At 39.5% G+C, this 23,611-nt stretch overlaps 1 protein-coding gene across 2 annotated transcripts in view; it reads left to right on the top strand.

The window, feature by feature from the left end:
* Positions 1–21,235, top strand: part of ME1 (malic enzyme 1) — a 187,444-nt gene extending 166,209 nt beyond the window's left edge. For both annotated transcript variants that reach the window (XM_069804758.1, XM_069804759.1), the window contains exons 10-14: positions 7,282–7,387; positions 9,469–9,611; positions 12,159–12,332; positions 18,545–18,643; positions 20,876–21,235. In XM_069804758.1, coding sequence (XP_069660859.1) covers positions 7,282–7,387; positions 9,469–9,611; positions 12,159–12,332; positions 18,545–18,643; positions 20,876–21,034 — 681 coding nt within the window. In that variant the 3' untranslated portion in view covers positions 21,035–21,235. The remainder of the gene's footprint in view (positions 1–7,281; positions 7,388–9,468; positions 9,612–12,158; positions 12,333–18,544; positions 18,644–20,875) is intronic.
* The last annotated feature ends 2,376 nt before the right edge of the window (positions 21,236–23,611 follow it).

Here is a 23,611-nt window from a genome sequence, read left to right as displayed (position 1 = left end):
ACCAAAAGTTTGGGTGTTAAATTTGTTAGCGTGTAACTGTTTCCTCTTTGACACCATGTACATTAGATGTACTGATGAGATGGTGACCTAGTTTGGATGGTTTATGATTTCTTTTGCTCATGCTCTGTTATTGAAATGAATGATTGTTTTGCTCCATTTTGTTTCTGTTGTTCTGTGGGTTCGTGACTTGCTCTGCTTCTCAGATCTTATCTTCTTGAAATAATTGTCTTCATAAATTTTGTCCTGCCTGTTAACCATGTGTGCTTATTTACATGGAAAGGGTATTTTATACATTTTACAGGACTTTAAATAAACAGCCCTAATCTTCTAACAATGTGGTTTAAAGTCAACACCGGAATTACATTTCTTACCTAAATCGTATATTTCAATGCCAACCATTGACATTATCTCCTCAAAATGTTGTGGTTTTTCACACAGTTGACAACAAACTGTTTATTAATGCCACGTCCAAGTTGCCTCGTCTGGTTTTAATCTGCTCTCTTCACCTTTAGGTGTTGGGTGATGGGCTTGATCAGGAGGCACGGTCGCTTTATAATGAAGGCCTCGGTGTGGGGATTTGGCAGGGCTTGTACATCTCTGCTTTTTGGTTCCTAAACAAGGTAGCAGAGGAGTGCCTGTCACCTGCAAGCCCTTGGGCTTCAGTAACCCCTGACCAGTGAGTCCGTACCCATACCTCCACCTCTGCTTCTACATTTTGTGACTCCTCGTAACCAATGCTCTCCTGGGGTTCTGGGGAGGGAGGGCAGCCTGGCACGGTCCCTTCCCTTTCGTGCTTCTGGAGGACTCCCCAGAGAGTTCCCTCAGCTCCGAGCGCTGTCTACAGTCCCTGCCTAGAGCCCTCCAGTTGGTTCATCAACCACCTTTAGACCATGGATTTACTTGTGATGAAAGAGATAAGAAGCCATGTAGAAATCATCTCCCAACAGGGAGATGTTTCACTGCCTTCTCCCATGACTCTAAACCACATCCTTTTTTCCCCCCTTCTTCCTTGATGCTGTTAACAACTGCTTTTTTGTTTGTTTTGCTCTTAACTCTGCAATAGGGAACTCACAGGAGAAATGCAAGTAAAACCAAAACATTTGCAGTTGGAAATGCTCTACTTGCTAATGGACTGCTTTGCTCTTTGGTCTCCAGTTCTCATGTCTTTTGTGGTTCTCATGTCTTCAGTATCTAAGAACCTCAGATGAATTTATTAATTTGTCTGCGTACTGATCTCTGTGCTCTTGTTTAAATAAGCCGCAGTTGACACAGTCGAATGGAGGCAAGCGTTTATATAAATAGATTTGTGCCTCCCTGGTTGTGTGACGGGACGAGTGCCAGCGCCGCCTCTAATGTGGGACAGTGCAGCCAGTCCTCAGGGTGCTCTGGCTTATTCTCGGCTGTCTCCCAGCTGATGGAAAGAGCAAATCTTGGAGAGCCTCCAGCCCTGCCTCTCCCGCCTCGCCAACATAAAGCTGCTCTGCTCTTCAGCCCTGGCTCATGGGGCAGCCCTGGCAGGACCAGCTCAAACGGGCCATGGCATTAGACTTCACATTGGTGGTATTTGTAAGATTTGCCTCCCGTTTTGTAGTAGCCCACGTGGATGTCTGCTGTGCAGTCTGGTCTCCTGTTTTTACAGCTGTTTTCTATGAATTTTCTCAGGGTTTTATTGATGGGTCATTTTTGTTTGTTATCTGAGCCTCTATTTGGTTCTATAATATGACGATATGAGTAACTTTCTGTGGAAACTGTGATGTACATTTGCTTGAAGCCTGATCCCAGTACCTCCTTTGTTGCTTCTGCTGTTGATCAGCCACTAAAACTGAAAACTTAAGAACCCTCCCTAAAACTAAGAACTACTTTCAGATCAAATCCGAAACACAAGCAGTTTTTCATAAAACTATTAACTACTGAGTCCTGTTTCTGCCTTTTGCTCCTTGAATTAAAAGGTGCTGGTATCCAAGCGAGTGTGTTTTACTATTTGTAATAATAATATATAATACCAATGATTCTCATCCATTAGGGAGTATAGACATTTTAGGATTGCCAAGATCTTTCATACATAATGTCACCATCAGAGAATGCTGCTATTGTTTCTTTATCTCTGTACTTCATCTGCTGACTTAACACAGTCCACATTGTAACTTATTTGCTAATAAAGAATTTAGCTCATATTACTTTCCATCCAAGATACCACAGTGACTTCTAATATAGCAACATATCTGTTTTCAGGTTGCTTTGTTCTCTTTTGTTCAAATCCAAAATAGCCCATAGGTTTCTTGGTACAAAATGATACTGTGATAGAGGCAATGCTTTTTCCCTCCAAAGTAATTTCTGATATTTTCACTGAGTTTTTGGACTTAATGTTCATTAATCTTTTTGAGTGTTTTTCATATTCTCCACCTTCAGCATTTTAGTGAAGGTGTATTGTATGGTTTATTCAGGCAGCCTGAGTATGCATTAAAGATGCTATGGTTGTCTTCATGGTACTTTAGTATGCAGTTTGTTTGGCTGTTTGGTTTTGGTTTTTTTTTTTTTTTTTTTTTTTTGTTCAAGCAAACTTATTATAATGCCCCTAGCAAATTACTTATTCTATAAAAGATAAGGAAATAATGTAAGAATACATAGCATTGCAAAAAGTTATATAATGAAATGTTGGTGCTTTTTTTTATTTCTTTCTTGAGATGCTGAATACATTTGGGAAGTTAAAGCAAGAAGGATATGTAGCCTCTTTTTCTACTTTTATGTTCCTCCTTCTGTTGAAAGAGTTTGTGAGTTGTACCTTTCCCTCTGAATAGGTGCACACGTATCACATCGAGTCTGTTAGTTCATCTGGATTTCAGTGTGTAAGACTTCCTTTTTGGATTTAGGGAGTATCACTTGATGCAGGAAAGATGCTTGTTAGGCATCATAGAAAACATATTACAACTTAAGACAGCTACTGTCTGGCTTAGGTGAGTCTTCATACTGCTGTTTGAACAGTGGTGCAATAATATCCTTTGGTAGAAACCCCTGGAAAAATTCCTCCCCTGCATGGCAAGCATTGAAGTCCTTCAGTGAAACAGTGAGACTTACTGAGGCTTGGTGTACTGAAAGGGGCACATCTTTAGATTGCTGATTTTTCTGAGCCCTTTTCATTGAATGAATGAATTTTAATAACGCTAAAAGAACAAGATAGTGGACTTAGAAGACAAATACGAATGTGACTGAAGATGGTGTTTCTACTTAAAAGACTCAGAGCTTCATACACAGAACCCCACAGCTCATTCAAATTCTTTCTTAGTATGGAGTATATTAAATTATTCCTTTTCCTATTAGAAGAAGAAGGGAAATACTAGGGAGCTGTGTGCCGTGTTAGTATCTTAGGATTATGGAGATGCAAGCAGACCAGAGCAGTTTCTGATTTATGCTGCCTTGTGTTGATCCTCTACAGCTCATTTCCTAGCAGCAGATAGCCAGAGTACAAAAGCTAGCTAAGCCAGGGGTGGAAATGGAAATGTCAGAAGACAGGCTCTGTGCTTCTGGAAGATCTTTTAGTCGGAGCAGCTCTGCACTGACAGGTCCATCCACTTTGCATCTCTCCAGTGTCAGGAGGGAGACAAGACAGAAACCCACACAAATCCAGAATTGAGGCTTCTGCATTTTGGCTCCATCCTCTTCTCTCTGCTGACTGACAAAAACTCTGTGATTTCTTATTCCGGCTATAGGCATTCAGAGGCGGATGTCTGGAAGCTTGTACTAAACGGACTGGCAACCCCTTAGTTTGAGGTTAAGCATGCACAAAACTGAATTGTTTCTTCCTTCCTGCAAGTTGCTGCTTGCCCTGTTGGCAGGGCATGGAGGAAAGCTAGCTGTGCTTTTGCTGCCGCCTCTCTACTTTGTGGAGAGCAGAACTTAAGAGTTTGCCAATCTGAGGACAAAACCCACTATCTAGAGCACTGTCCTTTAAACTATTGGAGTTTTGTAACCAGATCAACTGGCTCGTCTTGAAATCTTGGACACAGTTTTTAGGGAGGTGTTATGTAGCTCCTGTAGGATCACTTCATTAACAATTAAAATACATTTCTGACAATCTATTTAAAAATACATATTTAAAAAAACCCCTAACCATAGAATTTCTTTTATAAGCATTTTCCAAGCAAAAATCTCTATGTACATAGCTGTTGTTATTTTTGCTAAGCCACAGAATTTAATATTTCAGTCTTAGTTAATATACTAGAAAAATATTTACTTGGAGACATGATTCATTCTGACTAATGGGATGAAGCTAATTCAGACCAAAGCTGAATAAAGAGATAAATTTAAAATTGTTTGGGGTTTGGGTTTGTTTTGGTGCTTGTTTTTTTTGTTTTGGGTTTTTTTGTTGTTTGTTTTAGAATGGTAGAATGTCCTGTGTGAGGTTAAGAGCAGATAGAAATTAAGATAGGGCAGAAGTGAATCTGACCTAAGCTGACCCATGTGGCTCACTGGTCTCACTAGCCAGTGGCCTGGAAAGGGTTGCAGTGGATCACATCCAGCTTATTGTTTGAGTACTCCTTTGTAGCTAATTAAATGAGAGATGATCATATATGTCAGTAGGAAATGGGGTTTTGAATCCTTGATGTTGCATCAGTAAGTGTTTTAACAGCTCTGCTGTTGTCTTAATTTTAAAACCTTGAAGTACCTCCTCGAAAGCCAATCGAGTGTAAAACCACATAAAGAAGTAACTCTGTTTCATGCAGCATTATGGTTATTTGTTTTGATTAAAAACAAAAATGAAAGAATATCAATATTTTTCTCCACTAAGATGTTAGCCTGGCCTCTTAGCTGTTACGCACTATGGAAAAAATCAGAGGTCACCTTTCCCGAGAGTTCTGCACACATCTGCAGATCCTGGAGGTGCTCAGAGCTACCAGCCTGCCACAGCCTGAAGAATGAGCTGGTCATAGCTCTTAGAGGTGATTTTTTTTTTTCTTGGTAGCTCAGGGCAGTCTCCTAGAGGATGGATTTTAAAACTAGATCAAAAAATGGCTTCCTCAGTAGCAGCCTGATAAGTTATGAAGAAACCAAATGAAGAAGCAGCGTGGGATCAGATGGTTGCCCACAGCACCCACTCCTGGCTCCGCAGAAAACCTGCCTCGAAGTTGAGCTCCTTGGAGCATTTGCATTTCAGCCAACCAGCTGATTCAAATGAAAAGTAGCTTTTATTATAATATTCCTAGTTATTCCTAGCAACAAGCTTTTGGGCTGGAAGTCATAAATGCGATTTTTTTTCTTTGGTGACTAAAAAGAAAAGTTCATATTTTTCCCCTGAAAATGTTAAGGAAAATTCCTACTTTGAAATGAGATGCATATAAAACGTGTGTGTAGACTGTGGGGACATCTGCTGGGTTGCTGGGAAATGACAGACTTCAAGAAGTGTATTGGTGGAGGGATTCGAGTGTGAATATGCCAAAAATTGTTAATATTGCAGCATTCTTTTGAGACTAAGAACTTCACATTTTACCTGCAAAGGAAACCAGGCACCCATATCACAGTGTTTCTGTGCTAATCACTCTAGGAGAACACTTAAGACCCGTATAAGCACATGCAGACATAACCCTCTTAATTTAAAAACTCTGTATTTTGGTGGCACAAGAAAATCTGTAGAAGGGGAGAAATCTCTGGAAATTCCTTGTAATCACGGGTGAGTCAAGAGAAGCTGGCATCCTGTGAGGCAGACCAGCTCAGTAGGCCCCGACCACATAACAGCCTTCCTGCGGCTTCGTGTGGTACCCTCAGGATGGAAATGCTTTTCTTGCAGCTGGAAATGAAAAACGGCCTTCCCTCCTGTCTACCAGCTCCTGCGGTGGCTGTCTGAGGACCAGCAGAGGAGCTTCGGTGATGGGATTGGCCCAGCCACACGTTGCCACATTGCAGAATCGTGGTCTGAAATGTAGCATCGGATTTCTTGGGTTTACTAAAATTAAGCAAAAATGCCATTAAAAAACTAAATCTGGCTTGAATCCGATAGTGTATGCAGTCCTAAATCATGCCAAAATTGTCAAATTCATAGACTTTGGTGGAATTGTGGAATGAATTCTGTTCCAGTACTTCAGTATAGTCTTAATTAACTTGCTAAGATTAAGGAAACTTTCATCTTATCAGTTGGAAAAGATGTAGCTGGGGAGATGGTATGTATCTGTTCTGGCTATTAGGTCAAAATTACATTTAGCATTCCATTTTCCTCATGTACTTCCCTATATATCTGTATAATCTGCTTCTTGCTGTCTGAAATCTTAAAATGTTTAAGGGGTTGGCACCGTCCTCTAGGTTTGTGTTTGAAAAGTGCCTTTGCAGTGATGTTTTCTGCAGGCATGAGAACAAAATGAGGGGTGGAGGCATATACATTTTAAACTCTTCTGCTGAAGTTTTCAGATGCCTTTGTACAGACAGAGGTCCACATATTTAGACAACTAATATAATTTTCACAAATTCTGACCCCTTCTTGCCCCACGCTCCACGTTACTTACACTGAGCTCAAATCCTGTTTGCGGCCCAGTCAATGTCAATGATACTCTATAGCCCCTTTTCCTGCATCTATCATATTCCATTTGGAAACCTTGTTGGGCATCGATGGGTGGAAATTGCCAGTATAGATCACGGTGAAAGTTGTTTCACAGCTGAGTCAATTTTATTAATGCAAAAACAGTGCACCAGACATCTGTTTAGAATTATTTTTATTCCATCCTTAAGAATGAATGACTTAAATATGAAAAATATGGAGCAAAATATAGGCTCCCCTATAGTCTATATACTACCCCCAAATAGCTTCTATACTTTTAGACAAGAGCAAAGCTGAAAAAGCCGGGAGAAGCTATTTTTGGTTTGCTAAGTTACAAATTCCCCCCCCCCCCCGCCTGGCGCATCTGTACTGTTTGCTATATAAATATATTTATGCTTTATCATGAGTAACTTTAAGCATTTGACCAAATGTTAAAAGGTAAAACAGTTGTAAGAATGCTTCAAAGAAGAAATTGATGATGCTTTCATATAATTATTCATACAGTGGTGTTCTACAGCTATTATGAATTTAAAGATACTTAATTTAATTTACCTACTGCTTAGAGAAATAGATTAGTCCTAAATTATCCTAAACGTATTAGCTGTACACAGTGTAACTTTGCCTAATATGCTATTTGGTGATGCAAAAGTAGAAGTGAAAATAGGACATATTAAACCAGTTACATTGTAAACTGATTATCCCAGGGTAATAGGTTCCATTAAACTTATAATAAATATCTTCTTTTTTTCCTTGCTCAGGGACGTGCCTCGCTAACATCTGAGAAACAACGTTTTGCCCATGAACATGGTGAAATGAAAAATCTGGAAGATATTGTTAAAGATATAAAACCGTCCGTGCTAATAGGTAATTTCTTTTACTTTAAAGCAATGACCTTATTCTTTGTTGGAAAAAAATGGGGATGTGGCTTTGTCTGAAGACAAGATCAAGTTCCTCTGAACAGAGTTTACCTTTGTGTGTTTTTAGAAAACACTAGGTGCATAATGGACTCTATTAAGCAACTAAACAATTAGTAACTATCCAAGCATGTAACACTGCTTTCACTCCAAGCCATCCGTTTCACAGGGGGAATAATCCAAGTTGGTTTAAACATCTGACGGGGAACCTTATCACCCTCCTAAATTACTTCTGATTTAATGTGGATGGTGTAATACAAATAACCTCAAACTTAGACTGAGAAAACTGAGCTAAGCACATGTAAAGCTGCACAAATATAAGCACGCTGTAGCTGAATCTTCTTTTCCCTCGTATTTAGGTCCTTAGCCACCAATCCTTTGTGCAGACCAAAACACAGATTTTACAAAGACTTTTTCTTTTATAAAAGCACCAGGATTTGGGGTGTCAGTAAAGGATTGCTCAGCTCTCTGCAGTTTGGTGGTTATATTTCAGTGACAGTTTCAGGAATGAACTGGAAGTGCTCTTAAATCATTTTTTTTAATGTGTAAGACTTGAAAATCCATCTATCTGGCTAGTAAAATCATTCATCAGATGATGGAAAATCTGAAATGCCACAGTGAAAGTTATCCTACATTTTAAGAGCTACCTTTTCAACTACGCCTAGACCACATGGTCCTTGTTCAGTAAAATCTGCTTTTGACAATGATCACGAAGGAGGTAAATAAAGTTTGTCTTTTTCTATGCTCCATAAAGATATGAGTGCAAGACAGAGTCAAAGTAGTCTAGAGAATTTATTTCATAGAACACAAAGCTGAAAAAGCTAGTGGAACAGCAGAATAGATTGAATGATCTGTGATATTTATCTAGGTAAAGATTTGTGGATGCTTAGGGAATATTTGCTGTCATGAAATATGGATGTTTACTGTGTGTCATTTTTATATATAAATCTATGCGGCACTTTCCCTCAAGGTCACTTTCTGCTATCCATACTGCATAACAAAGGCTCTTCCAACAGTGGTTTTTTAGTTTGGAGGACTAGTCATTCAGTACCTTCCCCTGGGCAGCAGCAGCAGTCATGGGGAAATATGTTGATACTCCTTCTCCCAGTGTTTTACTTAACTCTGTCTCAGCAAATCCTCATATACATTTCATCGCCTGTGATGGCTCAAGGAAAAACCTTAGTTTATCTTGACCAAATATGAGAAATTGCAATTTTAAAATGAAAACCAAAAAAAGAAATAGCCGGTGAGATTGTTCAGAGCATTTTGGTTTAACTTTATATCTGAAGATAGTTGTCATTCTTATTATTGGCTGTCCAGAAGTAGTTTTAGAAGACATTAAACATTTGGCAAATGCAGACTTAACCAGAAACTAAGGTGTATAACAGGCTTAGACAAGCAGGTCAAAATTATGAGTCCTTAACTGTTCATCAAACATACAGAGGCCCAGCTGGTCTAGCAGAGCTTTTGCATCTAAGCATCCTTGTTCATTCATAGAAGGTGAAGTACAGAGAGCTCAGATTTGCAAAAAATAGTAGTATGTGACAGAAATGTTTGAGCAAGAGATGTTTAAGCTTTGAGAGAAGTCACCGATTTGTATCAATTGAAGAGTCGACTCTTTTGTTACCAAGGGATCAGAATAAAGGAGATTTGGCCATAGGCAAAACCAGGTGGGTCTTAGACATCGTTGGGCCCACAGTAAGCACCTAAACAGCACCTGAAGAGCCTGTCGTAGGGTGCTTGGGCTTTCTGTAGACCTCTTGGGAAAGCTCAATTTAAAACAAATCAAGGCATTTCACTGAACTGTATGGGGTGAGTAGGTTCTGCCTTATGTTAGGGATAATACTGAAGTGTCACTGTTGCAAAATCTTCTATACAAAACTTTATGTTAACCACATATTAGGAAAAAGGTTGAACTCCATTTTAAAGGAGGAGGTATGCAGTAAGAGGAGCTCTGTTCTTTAAAAGTGGCGTGCATGTCTTACCTTGAACTGATTGCATTTGTCTGCTTGTTATGTTTTTCTTCTTTAGGAGTTGCTGCAATTGGTGGTGCTTTTACTCAACAAATTCTTCAGGATATGGCTGCTTTAAACAAACATCCTATTATTTTTGCTCTCAGCAATCCTACCAGCAAAGCAGAATGCACTGCTGAACAGTGCTACAAATATACAGAGGTAACCAAAGATTAACATATCTCCAGTATATGCAGTGAAAAGTAAATCTGAAATTAAATTTAAAATGGGAGGAAGACAGAGGGTGGAGTAGCAAGTACTAATCATGTCTGTGTGTGTAGGTAAAAATAGTTTAATTAAGTAACAGGTTTTTCAGATTTTATCAAGACAATTTCACTGAAGTCACAACATGCTTGCATCCTCATAAAAACATTTAATAGCTTTTTATTGGTGTCAGGCAAGAGTCATAGACTTTATTATAACCAAAGCATCAGTAACCATCAATCATTAAAGCCTTATGCCTGTTTTTGAACTGTACCACTTTGTGTAATATAAACACGCAGTGGCACGCTTTTCATCTGAGATTTTATAAATACTCATTAGGGTAAGAAAATACTTCAAGACAGGAAATAGACTCTTTAAAATAATACTTTCTTAAGAGCTGGGGTAATTGACTCCTTTTACAGAGATTTCTATTATGGAAACAAAGGTGAAAATTTAGAGAACTGTGCTTGCTTATTTATTATTGTATTATAAAAGTGCTAATAAACACGTTATCCTGTAATTCAGTCTAGAATTTGGAATGCAGGGGTACTGTCCTGTATGTGTTTCATAGTGGATTGTGTTTGGATTTCTTGTCAAGTACAGGGCAGTTTGAATGACAGTTTCACAGTGTTTAAAAGACAAATTTAGCATGCCCATTCCACACTGCACGGTACACAATTACAGCGCAATGCAAGAGCCAGGGAAGTGGCTGACATGAAGGGTTGGTTATAGTGGGTAATGACATCTGGTAGGCAGAGCAAAAGGCGCACTGAAATATTTGATCTGTCACCAAAATGTATAATAAGCCAGCCATGATAATACTGCATGACACCAAACTAAACAGAATATTCTTCTGAAGAGCTGAATAGCAACAGTGGCATATTTTTAAATGCACATTTCCAGTTCTCTAAAATAGGCATAGATATTTCTGATACAAAGCGCCTCTGAAGTATTTAACAGTGACATTTATCACTTCAGCAGTGCTAGCATAAATAAAGGCTGGCTCTTCTTCCCCACCTAAATTTAGTGCTTAAGCTTGAGGGTGCTCCCTCCCCAGCAAGCCAAGAGCCAGGGGCCTTTGGGCTGCGGACGTAGAGCCTGTGCAATGCCAGTCCCCTCGTTAGTTCAAAACTGCACTGCCTGCTGTAGAAATTACTTCTCTCTCCCTGTGTACCGGGAATGATCTGGGGAGAACCTGGTAGCAGCGCTGCAGGTGGGTCGCCCCAGAAGTGCCTCTTCTGCCATCCTCGAATGGCACTCCATGGTGCTGGCATCTGCTCCCGGCAGGCTGTTCCCATCCCAGGGGAAGAGCGAGACTCCATCAGCTGTGCAGCTCCCTTACAGCCCATCTCGTGGTACTCCAGTCGTATCACAACTCTCAACATGCACGCTACTGAACGTTCCTCGTAGCTAATTTTAAGCCGTTAGCATCATGAGCCCTGTCACCACGTCTGGGCCACCCCACAGGCTTCTGTTCCTCCCTGCAGCTGCCCGACGTGTGCTGTGTGCCAGCGCGGAGCTACGCCTGCCTTTGGGTCCTGCGAAGACATTTAGAGGTCCCATGTGAACTACAACATAAAATGAGTTAGAGCCAGTTCTCTTGTCCTCAGGACAAGTGATATGGAGCGACTTGTATAGGTACATCTAAATCCTCTAATTCCCCCAAACGGGCTGGCTCTTCCATACTGCCTGCTGGGACCAGTCTATGCATGGTGCCTGGGCTCTGGTGGCAACAGTGCTAATTAGCACTACTCAAAAATCTGCTGGGAAACATCCTAGTGGTTTATCAGTGTTGGATGATCACATACCGGTACCTGAGTTGGTGTCCTCACCCTGCTCAGTATATTACAAAGAGGGGAGCCCCAGGGTCGCAGAAGAGGAGGTCCCATCACCAACTTGTGCTATAGGTTGTTCCTGGGACAGAGCTTGCACCTTTGTCATTCTGTTGAGCTGTGGCATGGGCGCAGGGGCCTGAGAAGGGTATATTGGGAGGAACAGACAGCTTTGCCTGTCCTCACAGCTCAGAAATTGCCACATCCAAAAATGCAACATTTAGTGGCCTTAGTGTCACTTTTGTGGATGACCTGCTGTTGGGAAAAAATTCAGCAGCATCACCCGTTGTTACCATGACAGTATTGTCCACTTCGAGTTTTATAGCTCCAGGTGTATGCCTTCTTCCCATGTGCCCTTCTTCTTCTGGCGTGGATGCACAAAGTGAATAATGAGTGCTGGCTTTCACTTTCTCCTGCTCTAAATTGTGCTGATAGCTCTTACCTGAATAAGGCAGATGTTACTCTCTGACATCAGACAGTCAAAGAGAATTGCCAGTGATCTCTAGGATCAGCATCTGATGCTCTTGAGGCGTACTCAGTTAAGTAGCTCTCAGAAAAGATATTAAATAGATGTAACCCAGCTTCCACAGTGATAGATATTTAACAGGATGTGTGAAATACTTCAACAGCATCCTCACACCTAACATGCTTTCTTTGGCTTGTTACAATTTAGGGACGTGGCATTTTTGCCAGTGGAAGTCCTTTTGATCCTGTCACTCTTCCAAGCGGACAAACGCTCTATCCTGGACAGGGTAACAATTCCTATGTGTTCCCGGGAGTTGCCCTTGGTGTTATTTCATGTGGACTGAAACATATTGGCGAGGACGTGTTCCTCACAACTGCAGAGGTATTCTATTAAAAATTATTTAAATTCCTTAATTTAGTAACTTGGTAATAATGAACAATTAAACAGAAATAGTTAAACATTATCTTTTAAATTGGAAAAATAGTGCTTTCTGTGTAAGGTCTTTACTTGCAAGGTATGTTGTTTTTTATAAATTCTATTTGAACAAGTTATTTTTAAAAAGTTAATACTTGATCCAAAGGTCATCTGACATAAACTTCACCTGTTGGCGAGGAAAAAATAGACTTCAGTACTCTGTTATCACAGGTGAATGCACATATATACAGTTTGCATACATGTGCACATAGGTTTGATTTTTAGATTGAAAGGAACTATATTTTGATGTTGGTAGCTTTGGGGTGACTTTTGTGGGTATTTTACTTGCAAAAATTATTTGGATTTCTTTTAGCTTTCTAGCTTTTTTTGCTATTTTTGTGTAGAGCTGTTGGCACCATTTTTTGTGGACCTCTCTTATGAACAGTCGGTGAAAGTGCCATGGTATTCGGCCCATTTTCTTTCTTATCCTTTTCTGCATTGGTTCTTTTCTTTCTTCGGACAATTTTTTTTATCTTTGTTCTGACGTTATCCAATATGTGATCTCTCCTTCTTTATCTCCACTCAGTGGGCAAGAGATGAACAGAGAGCAAACACTTCTGGTTCTAGGAGTCATTCACCACCTACTTCCAGTGATGGTTCAAAATCTGACATCCACTGTCTTACAGTAGGACATTATAAATGCATAGGATTGTATCTTCCAGAAGTATGGGAGAAGAATCTGGCCTTTATTACTTAAGAATCCCTTATTCAAACAAAATAAATTGCCAGCAGCGGTTGAAATCAAATGCGTAACACAATTTTTTTTTGTAATTTTTTTTTTTTTTACAAAACAGTAAGTCAATCTTTCTGTAGCTGTTTCTCACTTAAGAAAATTGTAACTTTCTGTGCTTTTCTGTGTCCAGCATCTTTGCTCCTCATCCACTATAGCGTCATAGCACCCTTACCCCTCCTTCCTCTGACCCTTTCCATGTCACCCCCTTCCTTGCCCTATCCTGGAGTTCCTGCCTCCCCTCCTGCCGCTGTTGGTTCTGCTCTTGGCTGGCACGAAGAGCAACGTGATGAGCCTCACAGGACTCAGCTTCCTTCTGTTGAGTGATGTGATATCCAGTGATGCTCAAGCTCCTGGCTACTCTGCTCCCAGGAATGTGCTTCCAAGCTCATCCTGCTCAGAGAGAGCCCAGGCTCAGTACAGAGAGTGATTAGAGAGCCCTAAGCAGTGCATGATGGTCTGGCCATTAAAAGCCTGATGCTTTTGGTTTTTTTTAAAGGGTATGGAAATAAGGCTAGCCTCAGTTTACCAAGTTAATTCTAATTAACCTAGATGCACTTCAGTGGCAATTTCTACCCAGTCCAGTTCATATAAATTACAATCCACAGAACTTCGTTAAAGTGCAGCATCCTGATCTTCAAAGAATCTGTGTAAGCATGCTTGGAAATACATGGGTAGTATAGGTAGCACACAGAGGAAGCCTCAAAGCAATGCAATTAGCAACTATTATAGAACAATTAAAAAAAAAAAAAAATTACCCCAATTAGCAGAAGTGAGAATGCCTGACTCAACTCTTGCAGCTTCCCTAAGGGATATTGCATTCCAGGATTCTTGCTCCTTGTGTCCTCTTCATGGATTAAAGGGAAGAAAATGGCCCTTTACTATCACTTGGAGGCAGCTGATAGGCAATGTGATCCTATGACCGGCAGTACATGACAGGAAGCTTTCTTAAAGGGTGAGCACTTGCACACTGCCCTTGCTGGATTTCTGAAGGGTTTTTCTAAGGTGTGTACTATGGCATCTTTTAAAAACTTTGCCAGCAGCTTGCCCTCTGTAAGAAAGATATTCACAATTTCCATCTTTAAAATTAGTAAAAAGCCCAGACTGTCTCCACTGGCTTTAACCATCTTAGGAGGGCAATGATCCATCTCATAAGTCTTTGTATAATTATATCCTCCCTTTAAATCCTTCCCTGTAATTTCAGTTGGATATGGTGATCCTTGCTTGCTGGTCTAAACTGCTGTGTTAAACAGTTGTCTTATTTAATTCTAGAAGTTGCTTCATTTTGGTTTGGGTGAAATGGTTCCTATATATAGAGTGCTGATGGATGAAAGGTGACATGTATGTGGATTGAACGATGTTTCAAGTGGCAGTCTACTAAGAAAAAAATCTGTTCTGAACAAAGAAACTTAACAAAGAAACGTAACAGTCAGGGAAGTAAAATGGCATCAGAAATTGCGAGGAATCTTTAAAATTCTCTCTTGAGGTAGAGGTTCTCTCCTGATTCTTCTTTTTTGGTAAAGCTTTTGCTACATAATTGCCATCCTCTAGTAAAATCCCTAGAAAAGTTTGACATGTAAAAATGTATATTTTTTTTTTCTTGCACAGAAAGTCTCTATTGGTGGCAAGATCAATGGATAGCTACTCGCCTTACAGCTGGAGCTAAGAGCAGTCACATCTGGTCTCCAAGCTTGCGTGAGAGGCAGTGTGTGACTGTGGCTTGGGTGAGCTGCAGCTGGTTACTGAGCAAGGCGACAATGGATGGATTTCGGAGGAGCCTTTGCCAGAAGAGGTGTCAGGGAAGGCCGGGAGGGCTACACAGGCCCTTAGCTGAAATTACAGTGCAAAGCAAAGGCAAAAGTGCCTTTTGTTTTGTTTTCTTGGCTTTTTTAATGGAAGGATAAAATCAGAATAGTTTCGTGTGGGTTTTAGAATAGTGGTTAGTATTCTCCATTTGAAATGGAAACACTCAAGATGTTGCAAAATTTAAAGCACCAAACCCATGCATTTTAGACAGAGGGACCTTCTCAGACTGTAGCAGTAGCTTACCTGAAAAAAGAAAGTATAAAAATAAAGCAGACCAGGCTGCATGCCTGCACCTCCTGTCTTCTTGCTTTGCCACTTCTCCAATTAAATCCGATAAAAGTCACAAATACCTTATTGTAACTACAACAAATTCAACTTTCGGTGTTCTTTTCTTCCTGCCAAGTAAAATAGAATGTAACTTTGACTTTGGATGATAAATCTAAGGTACTGTAAGCTGTAATACCTCTTAATTGCAGGCAATTGCTCTGTGATGACAAGGGACATTACCTATTCTTCTAAGTTCTACCAAACACAACAAAAGGGACAGAAAATTATGAACTAATGAAATATTCTTGGCATGTGTGACCTACAGTTAAGCTAGTCCAGAAATAATGCTGTTAAATCCTTTCATTTTAGAGAATATGGCCTCCAAAAGCCAAGATGCCCCCACTTTATGCCACTTGTCCTGTCTTGGCTGCCTTTCATTTAGGTTCTGCAATAAGGCTTAGCTAATTTCTCTGTTAAAAACTTGAATTAATTAATATTTACAACATGAAAATACCCATACTGGGTTGGACCCAAAATCCAAACAGCTCAGTATCTTCCTGTGAAAGTAATCAGTAGCAGAAGCTGAGGAAAAGAGGATAAATAAGGGGAAAACACAGAGTGATCCTTCTGCTGAAATGGCTTCTCGGCTTCTGGCAGCCCATACTCTACAGCCTTCCTGCGCTGGGAGTTCTTCCCCCGTATGGATTTCTCTTTTATAAATGAGCCTAGTGGCTTTTTAAACATGTTCATACATTTGAACATCTTTTGGCAATTAGTGTCACAATTTAATTGAGTTCTGTGGAAAAGAAAACTCTTCTTACAATTTCCTGCTGTCTGATGATTTGGGTTCCCTATAGTGCCATGAGAAATATTCACCTTCAGTTGTCTTTTGTATTTTCTTTCAGTCTTCTCTTTCCTCCTCCCAAGTCTATTCTATTATTTTTTGTCTCCTTGTACAAAAAATAACCTTTTGATCATCCTTATTATTCTTTATACCCCTCATGATTCTATCCCATTCTTGTTTGAAGTAGGTGGAGCAAAAATATACACTGCTCAAAGCAGCATTACATTGTGAATTTATGCATTGGTATAATTACATTTTCTGTGTCGCCTCTTATTTTCTTAATAATTCCAAATGTTGATTCATTATTTTTTCCCCTGCCACTGAACTGATGTTCTCGAGCATTTTTCGGAGACCACATGAAGGTGTGATTCTCTTTGAAAATGGTAGTTTCTGTGGTTTTGCATGGTTTTTAGTGCAGTTACAGGAGTATGTCAGAAGGAATAGCATGGCATCTATACAGTTAAGCTTGCTATCTCTCCCATTTTGAGCACGGCCCAAATGTTTTGTGGCTTGCTTTCTATCAACCCCATCACAAACCAGGGTACTCCTCAACCTTTTTTTTTTTCAGTGATGCATTACACTAACAGCAACTTGCTATTGATTTCTTCAGATTTCATCTTTTCAGCAGAGCCCCATTAAACTGTTAACAGCAGAAATCTCATGTTGTAAGCTCCTCTTTACACATTTAGATGCACATCTTGTTATATCAAAGGGCTGTGTATCACTTTTAAGGAACCCAGTTGCTATTATAGAAAGCAAAAACTAGATTTTACGTTGGCTTAGCTCCCCCTAGTGGGTTTTTATCTCTGCTGTATTTCTTAATATCAGATTAAAATGTAAACAAAAAATTTTCCTTTACTCATTATACTCAATATGAGTATAATCTCTTGTTGTTTTTGTTAGCATTTCCACTCAGAATGGAAAAACTTACTAGACCTACCAGCATGCTGGGTAGATTGCAGAGGAGAACACTGTTTCTCTTTGAACCTGGAGTTACTATGGTGTTTGCTCTTTAATTCAAACTATTTACCTACTTCTGCCAGAAAGGATGAATTGATGATAGCCAGGCATCTCTTCCGACGCAGTCCTAGTTGTTTGCAAGCAATGTACAAAAGGTTGTATTTCCTGCATGCAACAGGAACTGTAGGAAGCAGTTTGTGCTCTGTTTCAAGTATCTTCCTATTATGTTCCCTCAAAAGTGTGCTGCTTGCTTTCTCTTTGGGCCATGTTATCTGCTTCATTTCACATTTCCCGGACTTTCCTGGTGTTTTCAGAACCTCTTGATGAGTCATACATGGCTCCACCAGACGCTATCCAGACCAGAGTTTTTCTTCCATCCACAGAGTACCCCTACAGGTCACATCACGCAGTAGTATCCCCACACTCCTGGATCAGTCAGTGATTTGGTTCTAATCTTTTGTTATCTAAGCTGTAACTGCACAAAAATTTATCATTTCTCCTGCTGGGAACACTAAGGGTGCCTCTGCATTCCTCTCCTATTTTGCATCAGAATGATCTTCTGGAGCGCATCTCCCTGGTGTCCCTACATACTGCACCTTGGTCCACGGTGTGGCATGGCCTTGGCGGGAGAGGGGGACTGGTTTCCTTTTGGATGAAACTAAACGGAAGGATACACTCCAGGAGCAAGCCTAATGTACTAAATATCAATGAAAACTGCTTATAAACCGTAACAGATCTAAGAACGATGAGCTTGCACTCAAGCAAGTAGAACCGAAGAACCGCCTTTCCTTGTGACTGTTACATGTTCCCAGATGTTCAAAGAGCAAGTGACATCCCCTCCCCAGAGTCCTTTCCTTTCTGTCCCAAAGCAAGACAGAGAAAATTGAAATTTGAATTCTGCTGATCCAAATCTATCTTAATGTTTTTTAATAATTTGGTTTGAGAATTGTCGTAGGGAATGTTAGTGAAGGTAGCTATCTTACTTTTATTTTACTTTGTTCTGTGGTTGACCATACTTACTTTTATGATCTCATACAGGCTAGGTGTATGAGCTGGACACACAACAAACTAGCTCAGCCATCAGTAATTTTATTCAAAGCATTTTACACTTAAGGTTTTCAGGTCTGTTCTCTGCACAGGATGACTTGACAACTGTCAGAATAATAGGTGTTTCTTTCATTTTAGAAGTCTTTGACTCAACTACAATTAATGGCTCGAAATTACATCTCTCAGTGAACTATTTGCTAGTTTATGTGTGTCATGGACTTATTCAAGACTTGAATAAATCTTACTGTCTGAGTGAGAAAAAGGGATAACTCCCTAAATTTCTAGCTCTTGTGTAGCCACTCCTAATGATAAGGCTGGTTGTAAAAAGTGCTGCCTAGGTGGATTAAGCAGTATCTGCATGATTTGCTGAAGCGGAACCATTTCTTTGCTTAAGACTAGATCACCGTCTAATAAAGCTACAGCTGCATCTGCATTTGCAGTTAAACATGTCTGCTTTATTTCTAGGTAATAGCTCAGCAAGTTTCAGAGGAGAATTTACAGGAAGGTCGTCTGTACCCTCCATTAGTCACTATTCAGCAGGTGTCACTGAAAATTGCTGTGAGGGTAAGTCGTTTCAGTCTTTTGTGGCTTCTTTTCTTCCCACGCTCTCTACATAATTGAGTATTTGATTTGATCAACTAACACACCTTCACACAAGCTGAAGTTGGTTTATGTCAATGAATCTTGGACAAGTAGCAGTTTCAAAATTAAATTTAAATTCATAAATGTAAACGTAACCCAAATACGAGAAGGAAAGATATGGAACTATAGCAAGTGTTTATGTCCGCAGAGCCCAAACTGTGCTGCCCAGCAGTTAGGAGCAGGTCCCCAGGCTCACGGTCATGCGAGCTGCACAGCTGAAGGCTTTTGGCCCTTCATGATTATCAGTTGCCTGTCAAGAAAGTAAATGTCACCCTATGTCTGGGCACTATTCCCTTTTGTTCTCATCCTTACTCTTACTGGCCTATCAAAATAACTACCTACAGGGGCTGCTTTTTGTTTATGGCTCAGGTTTGGGTCAGGGGTTGTGCGGTTGGTTGGCTTTTACTGGCAAATACAAAGCTGATGCAGATGGATTTTCAGTAACTGACCTAAACCTGCAGTTTTCCAAGAAATTTGGCTGCCCTGGAGAGAAGAAGACGAAGCTTTCAAATAATGTATTTATCCCAGTTCTTCCCTCATTCTATATTTTATGGGGGGCGGGAGGGTCAGCATTTTAGGAGCTTATTTTGTTGGTCTTCTGTGAAATTTTTTGCTCCAATTATTGTTTTCTCTCTTGGTCACCTTACTGTGAATAATTCCACTTATTGCATATTCTTTTGAAAGGATCACAAGGAGCCATGATGCATAAAACAGTTCCTCCAGCTCCATTCACTCTGTGTATTTTTAAAAAAATAATCCTTCCTACAGTTCATGTCTTCTTAGGCAAGCAATAACTGTTCTGTAGATGTCAAAATGTTACCTAGATTCCTCAGGTGAAATCAAACTGCCTGTGTGTTTGGCAGAAACATGGTGATAGACATTCCTTCTCTACTTTTGCGTGTTATATAAAATACAAAAAAGGAAAATGTTACGAAACAATTCTTTCTGCCTGATCTCTGTTGAAACTTCATTCCTGCAAATACCTATTCTGGCTCATATAGCCCAAGAGGTTTAGTGATGGCCTCCGCCTTTTCCAAGGGAGGAATACTCTCAAAATTTTTTGGAATACCAAACTTGGGGTGCAAACTCAGACCTTATTCAACCGTGTTAATTATGTGCACAGACTTGAAGATGAACTCTTATGTGAGCACCCGAAGTTCTTCTCAGTCAAATCAGGTTGGGCTTCAGATTAATCCTAGAAGGGAAGTCTAAATATGGTAACTTGGGGTCTCAGCTTCCCACCAAGCTAAAACATATATGTCTTAAAGAGACAGCTAAGGAGAGCAGGAGGGAGACCGTCTTCCTTTTATTCAGAGTAGAAGCGTTTGTCTGTTTGCCAAATAGTTTGAAGCAGATCTTTCCAAAGAGTGCTGCTGCATAAAACCAGTTTGTCAAACTTCTTCTGTTTCGTGGATGAACGTCCAGTCTAAAGATACACATTTCTCAAGTAGGTGTTCTTCAGACGTGAGAGGCTACTTTGATGTGTTGAGTGGGCTCCAACCCCTTCTAAACTTCCCTTTTGTCTCAGCTATACTTGTGATGCATAACTGATTCACTTAGGTATGGTCTGCCTGAGGAATAAGCAAGCAAATATTTGTATTGCCCCCAGCCATCTCCAGAATTAAACCTGTGCACTGTGTAGGACTAATGTTTTCTCATGAGTTTACCTTTAAGAAATATTTTATCAAACCATGGCAAATAATACACTTCTCTAATATGCAGGGAACATGGAAGCTTTGAACAAATCACACTTTTCTTACAGTGCTTTGGAGAAGATGGGAAACCAGGGTAACCCGATGATGGGAAAGCAGAAATTGTATCTCAGTGCTTGGGGTTTGTGGAATATTTTATCCACCGTGCACAATAAAAGCTAAGCTATTACTGGACAAGGAGGAGCACTGTATTTGTAACAGCAAAGACATGTAATCCTGTTCAAAGGTAGCATGAGGCAGACTCACTTAAATGCAAACATCATCCTGTTCCTAGTCTTATTTGCTGTATACTAGCCCACATCCAGTGTGAATATAGGTGACTGTCAGCACCAGGGAAGATGAAGTCTTATCTTGATTTTGAACTAATTCCTACTTTTAAATCCTGTTAAATGTACTCAAATAGTTTATCAGCACTAATTAGGATTTTAATGCATCTTTCTAGATCGCAGAAGAAGCCTACAGGAATAACACTGCCTCCACCTATCCTCAGCCCAAGGACCTAGAAGCCTTCATCCGCTCTCAGGTTTACAGTACTGATTATAGCAGCTTTGTGGCTGACTCCTATACCTGGCCTGAAGAAGCCATGAAAGTGAAACTGTAAATATTTAATGAAGAATGAACAAACTAGCTGCAGTTAAAAAGCATTAAAATATTCAGAACGTTTCTGCCTAGAAAACCTAAGAATAACTAATTTTTTAAGATGCAGAAAACTTTTTCTAAATTGTAATATTTGGTTAGAAACTCAGATCAAGAAATCATATTAATTATACATCAGAAAATAAAAATTAATCTGAGAAATATATTTGTGTTTGGTTATTTTGATTGTTAATTTAATTGAGATATCCTACACTATAGTATGACAGATCTTTTTGTTATTGAAGTAAGTGGTTGTATCTTGAGTTTAGAGTTCTGTCACAAATGTCAATAAGAACTTAAGCAGAAAAATGGTACCATGGAAAATTAAATACATATGATGACTGTTTAATCCATTACAGGTCACAGTGTAACTTGCATTAATTGTCAAGCTATTATTTAAAAAAAAACCAAACAAAACCTTAAACAACAGTAAGGTTAGAATATTTTCCTCCAAAGAAAAGCCTTATTGATCACTCCTGTGTGGAGTAATGAAAATTCTCTAAGAACTGAACCTGAAGAATCTTTTGTTCACATCTGATTAGAATATTTTAACATTACTTAGCTAAGCTAAATTCCTGTAGATGATCAAAGACTTCATTCCCCCACCAAGATGACTGCTGTTCTGGTACGCTGCGATTGTTTGGCCTGAAGTTCATGGAAGTGTTTGGACTCCGTGGTCTTGACAAAAAGGGAGTATCAAAATGTTCTGAATAGGCTTCTTTTTCGCTAAGTATTTTCTTACAAACAGCAGTTATCTGGCTAATGGTAGGGTTTTTTATGTATCAAACCCAATGAATTCCTGTAGTATTTGAAGCCAATGTATTTTTAAACACGTCATATGTGATAAAGTATTATTCTTTGTAACAAACTCCCAAATCACCCAGCTGAGGTCTACTAAATAAATAATTATGATGGGGAAGAGAATCCATCATTATGGGGGCAGCAAACCCATTTTATTAATTCTTTCATATTTACTGATGATTTCTCTCGCTTATTACTATTGGAATGATATGGGTAACTCAATGTCTTCAGTATGGTCTTTAAAATAGTTTTTACAACTTCATTGATAATTCAGCATGCTGAATATGTTCAGCTGCGCGCTAATTTCAACTGAAGATACATGCCTTTTTTTTTTTTTTTTACCCTTTCTTACCTGTCAGCCAGTTATCAAAAGTGATACCTGGCAGTGACCCTCATTGTTCTACAAAAAAGTGATTCCCAGTACAAACCTCACTGAAAGCATCCAGGGACACTACTTGTGACCTGCATTATTCTGGATTCATGACTAGTATTTCCAGAAGTAAGTGTCATGAGTCTGTGGTTTTCCTTAGGAGGATACACAATTGGATTGTACTATCAGTGCTTTCCTCCTTTAGAATAAATGAACAAAGCTTGTGCTCAGAATAAAGCTTTAGACAGCTCTAACTCCAAATTGTTTGACCATCCTCCTGCACAGACTTTCTGACCTATGCCAGCATTGCCTTTCCCATTTCCTTCTGGTTGAAGTCTCAGGGATAAGGCCTATTTCTATACCAGTTTGTTTTGCTACTTTAAAGGAAAAAGTTTATCATTTGGCAACTTCCCAACAGGACTGAATGCAAATTGTTTTATTCTTTTTGAGTCATGATCATGTGGAATCTACACTCATATTATCAATGTTCTAAAAAAAAACCCAAAGAATTATTAGTTGTTACAGAATTACCACTCCAAGAAAAACGTAATATACTTTCTGGACAGTTCTGGAAACAAAGTGTACTTGAACATTTTTACTACTATCATGCTATAGAGATTATCTCTACAAACCCCCAAATTAACTTTATTTGTCCAGCCCTTCACCTCCACCACAGCTGCAGACTGCAGATCCTGAATTCACAAAGAGAGGCACTTTCTCCCTTGTTGCATAATGGGAACCTGTAAACATCGTTTGCCTTACTCTGCTTTGGCTGAAGTTATGATCATACAAACAATATACTTACCACAGTGAAGGAATGTACGTTAATCATCATTCTGAGCAACCAGAACTACTGCCATCCTCTGTATTTCAATATATTACTATTATGAGAAAAGTATTGAAACACTTCCATGTGTTTTATTTGAAATAAAATAGTATCTGTTATTTTTGTAGTCACCTGCACAGTGTACTTAAACACAGTCTTTAAACAGCTGCTGTCAAAACGGCCTGGTTTTTAGATTCGAACAGCCAAACCTCAACAGCTCAACAGTAAGTCTGCTTTTATTGCTCCGTACCAATTTTCTTATTACGGTGCTCAGTGACAAAGTGGAAGGCGGTAAGCTGGTGGTCCTTCAAGGCACAGCTACTGGGGACTTTTCAGTACAGTAGCATTCTTTATCTACATATTATATTGATATTTAAATATGACAATCCACTATAAATTGAAAGACTGACTTGCAATTCACTATCTAAATACACACTCAGCACACTACCCCATAGGAAAGCGCTGCCTGATGAGCCATTAATACCATTTCCTGTTACAAGCTGCTGGAAATTGTCTTTCAGTTCAGTAATTTGACATAGAAAAGA

This window comes from Haliaeetus albicilla, chromosome 17, assembly GCF_947461875.1.
Source record: "Haliaeetus albicilla chromosome 17, bHalAlb1.1, whole genome shotgun sequence".
Lineage (NCBI taxonomy): Eukaryota > Metazoa > Chordata > Aves > Accipitriformes > Accipitridae > Haliaeetus > Haliaeetus albicilla.
This window is presented reverse-complemented; position numbering and strand designations above follow the sequence as displayed.